Source organism: Coregonus lavaretus, assembly GCF_964263955.1.
Source record: "Coregonus lavaretus genome assembly, chromosome: 6".
In the NCBI taxonomy this organism is placed as follows: Eukaryota; Metazoa; Chordata; class Actinopteri; order Salmoniformes; family Salmonidae; genus Coregonus; species Coregonus lavaretus.
This window is the reverse complement of record NC_139993.1, coordinates 8,815,279-8,825,078: the sequence shown is the minus strand read 5'-3', so window position 1 is coordinate 8,825,078 and position 9,800 is coordinate 8,815,279. Positions and strand designations below refer to the sequence as shown.

Sequence of the window (9,800 nt, the reverse complement as noted above, 5' to 3'; positions counted from 1 at the left end):
TCTTTTGTCTTGCCCATTCACCCTCTGAATGGCACACACACAATCCATGTCTCAATTGTCTCAAGGCTTAACAATCCTTCTTTAACCTGTCTCCGCCCCTTCATCTACACTGATTGAAGTGGATTTAACAGGTGATATTAATAAGGGATCACAGCTTTCACCTGGATTCACCTGGTCAGTCTATGTCATGTTTTGTACACTCAGTGTAAAATAGAAATGTGGGTACATTTGTGCACAAAATTCTTACTCAACCAAGTGGTTAACTGACATGTTTTAAAGCACTCACCATCACTGTGATACATCCATTACTCAACCTTCAGTATTGATGGAGGAAAGAAGAAATTAGGAGAAAAAAACGGGGGAGGGGCTACAGAAAGACAATTGGCACAGACTGCATGATGATGCTGTCTATGACGGAAGAGGGGGATGGGAGCAGATGACAGGTCCCTCCAGCACGTGGTCTAAGTCAGTGCACCTCTCCCTTCCTCCCTCCCTCTCTCTCATTCTCTCTTTTTCTCGATCCATCTGTACCCTCCCTCCATCCTCTTCAAATGCATCACAACCTCCTGCCGAGCCCTCAGCCCATGAAACGCTCCGAGCCACGGTCATGTGACATCAGCCTCCAACCACTCTTCAAGAGGGGAGTGTCTTTTCCCCCCTCTCCTCTCTCTCTCTCTCTCTCTCTCTCTCTCTGAGTCAGACAGCAGGGTTGTGTGTCTGAAGCAAAGGCTCCATGGAGGGGAGATATCGTCTCGACCAGCCGCAATATAGCATTGCCTGAGAGAGATAGAAGGAAAAAAACAGATTCCCTTCTTTCTCTCCCTCGTTGAGGAACAGAGGATGAATGGAGAAGCGATGGACATGTCCCTGGAGTCATCATCCCCGGTGGTGGAGCAAGGCACCGTCAGGGGGGCGTCCGCGGCACCAGAGCCGGCATCCACGGCGGCAGCAGCCGGTAACGGCTCCCTGCCTCCCCCGCCCACCATGGCCCCGGCCATCCCGCCCTACGTCAAGCTTGGCCTCACCGTGGCCTACACCGTCTTCTACTCTCTCCTCTTTGCCTTCATCTATGCCCAGCTGTGGCTGGTGCTGCGCTACCGCCACAAGCGCTTCAGCTACCAGACGGCCTTCCTCTTCCTGTGTCTGCTGTGGGCCGCGCTGCGCGCACTCCTCTTCTCCTTCTACTTCCGCGACTGCGTCACGGCCAACGCGCTGGGGCCCTTCGCCTTCTGGCTGCTCTACTGCTTCCCCGTCTGCCTGCAGTTCTTCACGCTGAGCCTCATGAACCTCTACTGCGCCCAGGTAAGGATGGGCTCCTAGGGGCCACATTGAGGGAATGGGGGGTCTCAGGGGGCAACAAGGGCCATTTTGAGGGTCCATTGGGGTCCAAAATGTGGATTACGGTTTGATGCTATATGTTTTTTTTTTTTATACCCAATCTGTCCTTTTTTTCAGCCTCAGTGTCTAGGTAGTAGTTCAGAGTATTAATATGATGATACATTGATGTGTGAGTGTGTACAAGAATAGCTGTGGACTGGTATTTCCGATATTGGTGGCATCCCCAATAGGGGGGATATACAATCATATGGGGGAAGCTCCCCTAGAAGAGGTAAGTGGTGGAAGGGGCGTGAAGGCAGTGGGGAGGAGCGGGCGGTTTAAGAAAAATACAGAAGGGTAAAGGTATGAAGCCCCGGCAAAGGAAGATTAGCAACGTTTTCCTAATTTAGTACAGTGGGGAAAAAAGTATTTAGTCAGCCACCAATTGTGCAAGTTCTCCCACTTAAATAGATGAGAGAGGCCTGTAATTTTCATCATAGGTAAACGTCAACTATGACAGACAAATTGAGGAAAAAAATCCAGAAAATCACATTGTAGGATTTTTTATGAATTTATTTGCAAATTATGGTGGAAAATAAGTATTTGGTCACCTACAAACAAGCAAGATTTCTGGCTCTCACTGACCTGTAACTTCTTCTTTAAGAGGCTCCTCTGTCCTCCACTCGTTACCTGTATTAATGGCACCTGTTTGAACTTGTTATCAGTATAAAAGACACCTGTCCACAACCTCAAACAGTCACACTCCAAACTCCACTATGGCCAAGACCAAAGAGCTGTCAAAGGACACCAGAAACAAAATTGTAGACCTGCACCAGGCTGGGAAGACTGAATCTGCAATAGGTATGCAGCTTGGTTTGAAGAAATCAACTGTGGGAGCAATTATTAGGAAATGGAAGACATACAAGACCACTGATAATCTCCCTCGATCTGGGGCTCCACGCAAGATCTCACCCCGTGGGGTCAAAATGATCACAAGAACGGTGAGCAAAAATCCCAGAACCACACGGGGGGACCTAGTGAATGACCTGCAGAGAGCTGGGACCAAAGTAACAAAGCCTACCATCAGTAACACACTACGCCGCCAGGGACTCAAATCCTGCAGTGCAAAACGTGTCCCCCTGCTTAAGCCAGTACATGTCCAGGCCCGTCTGAAGTTTGCTAGAGTGCATTTGGATGATCCAGAAGAGGATTGGGAGAATGTCATATGGTCAGATGAAACCAAAATATAACTTTTTGGTAAAAACTCAACTCGTCGTGTTTGGAGGACAAAGAATGCTGAGTTGCATCCAAAGAACACCATACCTACTGTGAAGCATGGGGGTGGAAACATCATGCTTTGGGGCTGTTTTTCTGCAAAGGGACCAGGACGACTGATCCGTGTAAAGGAAAGAATTAATGGGGCCATGTATCGTGAGATTTTGAGTGAAAACCTCCTTCCATCAGCAAGGGCATTGAAGATGAAACGTGGCTGGGTCTTTCAGCATGACAATGATCCCAAACACACCGCCCGGGCAACGAAGGAGTGGCTTCGTAAGAAGCATTTCAAGGTCCTGGAGTGGCCTAGCCAGTCTCCAGATCTCAACCCCATAGAAAATCTTTGGAGGGAGTTGAAAGTCCGTGTTGCCCAGCGACAGCCCCAAAACATCACTGCTCTAGAGGAGATCTGCATGGAGGAATGGGCCAAAATACCAGCAACAGTGTGTGAAAACCTTGTGAAGACTTACAGAAAACGTTTGACCTGTGTCATTGCCAACAAAGGGTATATAACAAAGTATTGAGAAACTTTTGTTATTGACCAAATACTTATTTTCCACCATAATTTGCAAATAAATTCATAAAAAATCCTACAATGTGATTTTCTGGATTTCTTTTTCTCATTTTGTCTGTCATAGTTGACGTGTACCTATGATGAAAATTACAGGCCTCTCTAATCTTTTTAAGTGGGAGAACTTGCACAATTGGTGGTTGACTAAATACTTTTTTTCCCCACTGTAATTTAGCACAGCCACCTCATTGTGCACACAGCATTTGGCAATTATATATTCATATAGCTAGTTATTTACAATATATCATAGCGGGCGTCGTGGTGAGGTGTGGGCAATACGGGTCAGACAAGAAGACATGCTGCTTTTAGATACACTGAACAAAAATATAAACACAACATAAAACAATTTCAAAGACTTTACTGAGTTACAGTTCATATAAGGAAATCAGTCAATTGAAATAAATTAATTAGGCCCTAATCTATGGATTTCACATGACTGGGAGTATAGATATGCATCTGTTGGTCACAAATACCTTTTTAAAAAGGTAGGGGCGTGGATCAGAAAACCAGTCAGTATCTGGTGTGACCACCATTTGCCTCATGCAGCGCGACACATCTCCTTTGCATAGAGTTGACCAGGCTGTTGATTGTGGAATGTTGTCCCACTCCTCTCCAATGGCTGTGTGAAGTTGCTGGATATTGGCGGGAACGGGAAACGCTGTCGTACACGTTGATCCAGAGCATCCCAAACATGCTCAATGGGTGACATGTCTGGTGAGTATGCAGGCCATGGAAGAACTGGGACATTTTCAGCTTCCAGGAATTGTGTACAGATCCTTGCGACATGGGTCCGTCCGTACATTGTCATGCTGAAACAGGAGGTGATGGCGGCGGATGAATGGCACGACAATTGGCCACATATCTCTGTGCATTCAAATTGCCATTGATAAAATGCAATTGTGTTCGTTGTCCGTAGCTTATGCCTGCCCATACCATAACCCCACTGCCACCATGGGGCACTCTTTCCACAACGTTGACATCAACAAACCGCTCGCCCACAAGACGCCATACATGATGCCTGCCATCTGCCCGGTACAGTTGAAACGGGGTGAAGAGCACACTTCTCCAACGTGCCAGTGTCGAAGGTGAGCATTTGCCCACTGGAGTCGGTTACAACGCCAAACTGCAGTCAGGTCAAGACCCCGGTGAGGACGACGAGCACGCAGATGAGCTTCCCTGAGACGGTTTCTGACAGTTTGTGCAGAAATTCTTCGGTTATGCAAACCCACAGTTTCATCAGCTGTCCGGGTGGCTCTTTTGAGACCATCCCGCAGCTGAAGAAGCTGGATTTCCTGGGCTGGCGTGGTTACAAGTGGTCTGTGGTTGTGAGGCCGGTTGGACGTACAGCCAAATTCTCTAAAACGACATTGGAGGCGGCTTATGGTAGAGAAATTATCATTAAATTATCTGGCAACAGCTCTGTTGGACATTCCTGCAGTCAGCATGCCAATTGCGCGCTTCCTCAAAACTTGAGACATCTTTGGCATTGTGTTGTGTGATAAAACTGCACATTTTAGAGTGACCTTTTATTGTCCCCAGCACAAGGTGCATCTGTGTAATGATCATGCTGTTTAATTAGCTTCTTGATATACCACACCTGTCAGGTGGATTATCTTGGCAAAGGAGAAATGCTCACTAACATGGAAGTAAACAAATTTGTGCACAACATTTGAGAGAAATATGCTTTTTGTGCTAAACATTTCTGGGATATTTTATTTCAGCTCATGAAACATGGGACTAAGACTTTACATGTTGCGTTTATATTTTTGTTCAGTATAGATGATGAATCATTATCAGAGGCGCGCAATTAAATTGTAATAGACTTAAATAGAGGATCTAGCGCTTTGTAATTTTATATAGATTTTTCACATCAGCAGTTGTCACAAAGTGCTTTAAGGTTACCCGGCTTAAACCCCAATTAGCAGGCAAATCAGAAGCGAAAGAACAGGGCAGGAAAAACTCCCTAGGAGGAAGCAAACCTAAAAAGAGGAACCCAGCTCAAAGGGGTGGCCCACAATACAGACTTGAACAGACCTCGTCTGCAGACGCCAGCAATCACACACTTGCTTAACATTCTCATGCCCACTGCTCTGTATAGCCAGTTAGAGACGCAATGCTACATCTATTTGTCTCCCTTCACACATTACTATTAAAGATAATACAGTAGGGCCTCGCTTGTCTGCTGTTGACATCACGTCACTGGTTTCTTTTGGTGCAATTACAGTAACTGATAAGAGGTCAGTCTACATAGTGAAAAAGGGGTCCAATTTGTTTGGATTTCTTCGGGATCCCTTCAAATGTATCTGATCTGGAGACAGAATCAATTAATTAACTGGTTTTTCAGCTAAGCATCCACATTGTTGATCGTTTGTTGTTCATTTCTTGCTTTCTGATGTCACCCAAAACAGGTTTACTTCAAGGCAAAGTCCAAGTATACCCCAGAGCTCCTTAAATACAAGTAAGTAGACTGTTTCCCCCTCTCTTCCTCTCCATATACAGGAACCTCACATATCTCAAAGGCTGTAACTAGGACCCAGAGATTTTATTCATTTCATGCGTCTCTAGACCGTATGTATTGCAGTGTTTTAGACCCCCCCCTTTCCCTATCTTTCCTTCTGCAGGCTCCCTCTGTATCTGGTCTTCTTGGCAGTCAGTCTTCTCTTCCTGGTGGTCAACCTGGCCTGTGCCCTGCTGGTTAAGATGACCGCCACCGAAGTCAAGACCATTGTCCTGGTCAGAGTCACCATCAACGATACGCTCTTCGTGCTCTGCGCCATCTCGCTGTCCGTCTGCCTTTACAAGGTGGCTAAGATGTCCCTGGCCAGCATATACCTCGAGTCCAAGGTAGGACCTTCAGAACTTGTAGATCAGGGGCTGTATGTATCAAGCATCTCAGAGTAGGATTGCTGATCCAGGATCAGGTCTCATCTGTCCATGCGATCCTAAATCAGCACTCCTTCTCTGAGACACTTGATACATACAGCCCCAGACTTCCATTAAGATTGACTAGGTCTGCTCCATGCTTTTCTGAACGTAGGACACAAAGTATAAAAACAGTTAAGGTCAACTTAAAAAACAGTTAAAGTTTTCTATTTTATTTAATGTCTTTGTATTTATTTTGGAGGTGGGAAAATGTGTGAACTCGGTAGCACTAAACTGTGACCCCTCGTAAATACTCATGCTGATTGGTAGTGCATGACCATGACCTCCCTCACCATTGGTTGCAGGGAACGTCAGTGTGTCAGGTGACTTTGATTGGTGTCCTGGTGGTTCTACTGTACGCATCACGGGCCTGCTACAACCTGGTGGTGCTGGCTCTGACCGACATCGAGACCGTCAACTCTTTTGACTACGACTGGTACAACGTGTCCGACCAGGTAAGGATGACACGCTATCCCAGGCACAGAATGAGAGGGAGAGAGAGAGAGAGGAGACACACAGACAGGCAGACACACTGAGACAGGCAGACACAGTGGACAGACACAAACACAGTATATGTGGGACAAGTCAAATACATTTCGCCAGACAAACACACTCGAAAACACAGTCTAACACCAACAATCCACAAATGAGGACCTTCTGGAGGGATAAACACACTAATGCACACTCTCTCTCTGTGCAGGCTGACTTGAGGTCCACTCTGGGGGATGCTGGCTACATCGTATTCGGGGTGATCCTCTTTGTCTGGGAACTGCTGCCAACCTCCCTGGTGGTCTTCTTCTTCAGGGTCCGCAGGCTGCCACAGGACAGGGTGAGTGTGTGTTCAGATGACAAGGGAAGAGAAGCTTGGAAATGTTTGATTGATTTGTAAAATGCTTTAATTTAACTAGTCTGCTGTTTACCAGCTAGTTAGTGGTTTAAACGGTAAATACCTAATAATTGCATTGCACTTACACTTCGGTTTCATTGAGATTCATTGACGCTAGCGTCACTATGTAAGCCAATACCATTTGGTGCCAGGTAGTTACCAATTGTGTTGAATTCTGAGGTAAGTACTAGAAAGTGTCCGTTGTTACCACATAGTTTCTTAGTGAAAACACCAGGTAAGTACCAGCTTAAACTGGGCTCTTAAAGAAAGCGTTACCTATTTATTTAGCTTATTCGGAATGCTCTGTCTTTGCAGAGTGGAACAGGGATCCCGAACCACGTGCTCTCTTCCAGAGGTTACTTCTTTGACAACCCCCGTCGGTACGATAGTGACGATGACCTGGCGTGGAGCATCCCTCCTCAGAACAACTCCGCAAGGTACAGTACAGTGTCAAGACGGGGATAGGTTACTTCTGAGTATGTTTTAGATTTAAAATATATACTGAAAGATAACTACACTGAACAAAAATATAAATGCAACATGTAAAGTGTTGGTCCCATGTTTCATGTGCTGAAATAAAAGATCCCAGAAATTTTCCATATGGACAAAAAGCTTATTTCTCTCAAATTTTGTGCAAACATTTGTTTACATTCCTGTTAGTGAACATTTCTCCTTTTGCCAAGATAATCCATCCACCTGACAGGTGTGGCATATCAAGAAGTTGATTAAACACCATGATCATTACACAGGCTGGGGACAATAAAAGGCCACTCTAAAATGTGCAGTTTTGTCAAACAACACAATGCCACAGATGTCTAAAGTTTTGAGGGAGCGTGCAATTGGCATGCTGACTGCAGGAATGTCCACCAGAGCTGTTGCCAGAGAATTGAATGTTAATTTCTCTACCATAAGCCGCCTCCAACGTCGTTTTAGATAATTTGGCAGTACGTCCAACAGGCCTCACAACTGCAGACCACGTGTATGGCGTTGTGTGGGTGAGTGGTTTGCTGATGTCACCGTTGTGAACAGAGTGCCCCACGATGGCGGTGGGATTATGGTATGGGCTGGCATAAAATACGGATAACGAACACAATTTTATCAATGGCAATTTGAATCCACAAAAATACAGTGATGACATCCTGAGGCCCATTGTGAGGCCCATTATTTTTAAAGGTATCAGTGACCAACAGATGCATATCTGTATTCCCAGTCATGTGAAATCCTTAGATTAGGGCCTAATACATTTATTTCAATTGACTGATTTCCTTATATGAACTGTAACTCAGTAAAATCAATGAAATTGTTGCATGTTGCCTTTATATTTTTGTTCAGTATAATAATAGTAACTAAAGGATTTGTTTATCTTTTGTTTCTATAGCCTAGTTACAGACTGCTATGACTGGGGCAGCCGCAACAGCAGTTTCACTGTACAAACGGGGACGGACGAACAACGGTTGGCACCAGTGACGGGAGAGCTCCATCCTTACTGAGACATAACAAGTCCAGGGTCGGGGTCAATTCCATTTCAATTAATTCAAATCAAGATGCAAAAATTCAAATTCCAATTTTACAAATTGAAAAGCAATTAAATGGAATTGACCCCAACTCTAAACCAGTCCACACTGCACTGTACAGCACCGCAATGCACTTTTGTCAACTTTGACACTTCCCGACAGCATCCGTACTTTGTCCATCATCAGCCACCGTATTGCATTAGCAACTTAGTGATAATGTAGACCAGTGGTTCCAAAACTATTTCACTCAGGCCCCCCTTCCATCATTGGGGAACATCCCGTTAGCTGACATGGGCTAGTTGATCTGGACATTTCTGACAAGTTATAAATAGCCCTAACGTCTGCAATGACAAGAGGAAAACTGCTGATATACTACCCAATTTCGAAATTGTGCCTTGTGCATTCTACTATTACAACTTTCAATAGTAAGTTGAAAGCCTGACTGAGTTCCTTAAAAAAAACTCTGCGTCCCCCCTACAGACCGCCCCACAGTTTGGGAACCACTGATATAGACATTTTAGAAAGACGACTAGAAAACCTGTTAAATAAAACCATACTATAAGCTAGCACTAAGTCATGCACAAACATATACATCAAGGTAGTTGACCTTAGACAATATCAATATCGTAAAGCCTGTATATAACAATGATACAAATACAGAAACAAAATCATGTCATATCTATATCTGCAGTAAATATGACTATGAACATACATTAATTTATTGGTGATGTAATGGTGAAAAATATGGATTCTATATTTCTAACAGGAAGGTTTTTTAAAACGTAATTTGTAATGGAGAAAATGTCACTAATCAGATGCTCTACTTTGTGTCCGCTTTTCTGTCTGTGGATGCATCGTGGTCGGTATTGATACATAACCATGAATAAAAGGACATTTGGGGTGTGACATACTCAACGTGAAGATAGCCTACTGTTCTTGATTTAGTCACTAGTTAAAACGGAATTGACCCCAACATTGTCTACAATTTATTTTATGATAGGAAAGTTCAGAACAAGTCCCAATAACAACGCAACCCTTTTCAGGGTTTATTGCTAAAAATTACATTAAAATATTAAATTAAGCGTATAGAGCAGGGGTATTTAACTTATACCCTACTGTTTTTTCTGTTCTACCTGATAATTAACTGCACCCCTGATTAAAGGGGAACAATGAAAAAAAAACGCAGTGGAACTGGCTTTGAGGTCCAGAGTTGAGTTTGAGGGATATAAAGTATACCTTTCGGTTACAGTGAGGTCAAATAGTATTGTTCCCAAAGTGCTTGTACATAATAGATTGGGGTACAAATCTGAAAAAG

General features: G+C 44.3%; 1 protein-coding gene across 1 annotated transcript; it reads left to right on the top strand.

The window, feature by feature from the left end:
• Nucleotides 1–840: 840 nt before the first annotated feature.
• Nucleotides 841–8,461, top strand: LOC311130598 (G protein-coupled receptor 137Ba-like; the record flags this gene model as incomplete). The annotated part of the gene is made up of 7 exons (XM_084163380.1): nucleotides 841–1,302; nucleotides 5,572–5,621; nucleotides 5,785–6,007; nucleotides 6,391–6,540; nucleotides 6,786–6,914; nucleotides 7,287–7,408; nucleotides 8,350–8,461. The coding sequence occupies 7 exons, from the start codon at nucleotides 841–843 to the stop codon at nucleotides 8,459–8,461; spliced, it is 1,248 nt and encodes a 415-aa protein (XP_084019506.1).
• Nucleotides 8,462–9,800: the final 1,339 nt, after the last annotated feature.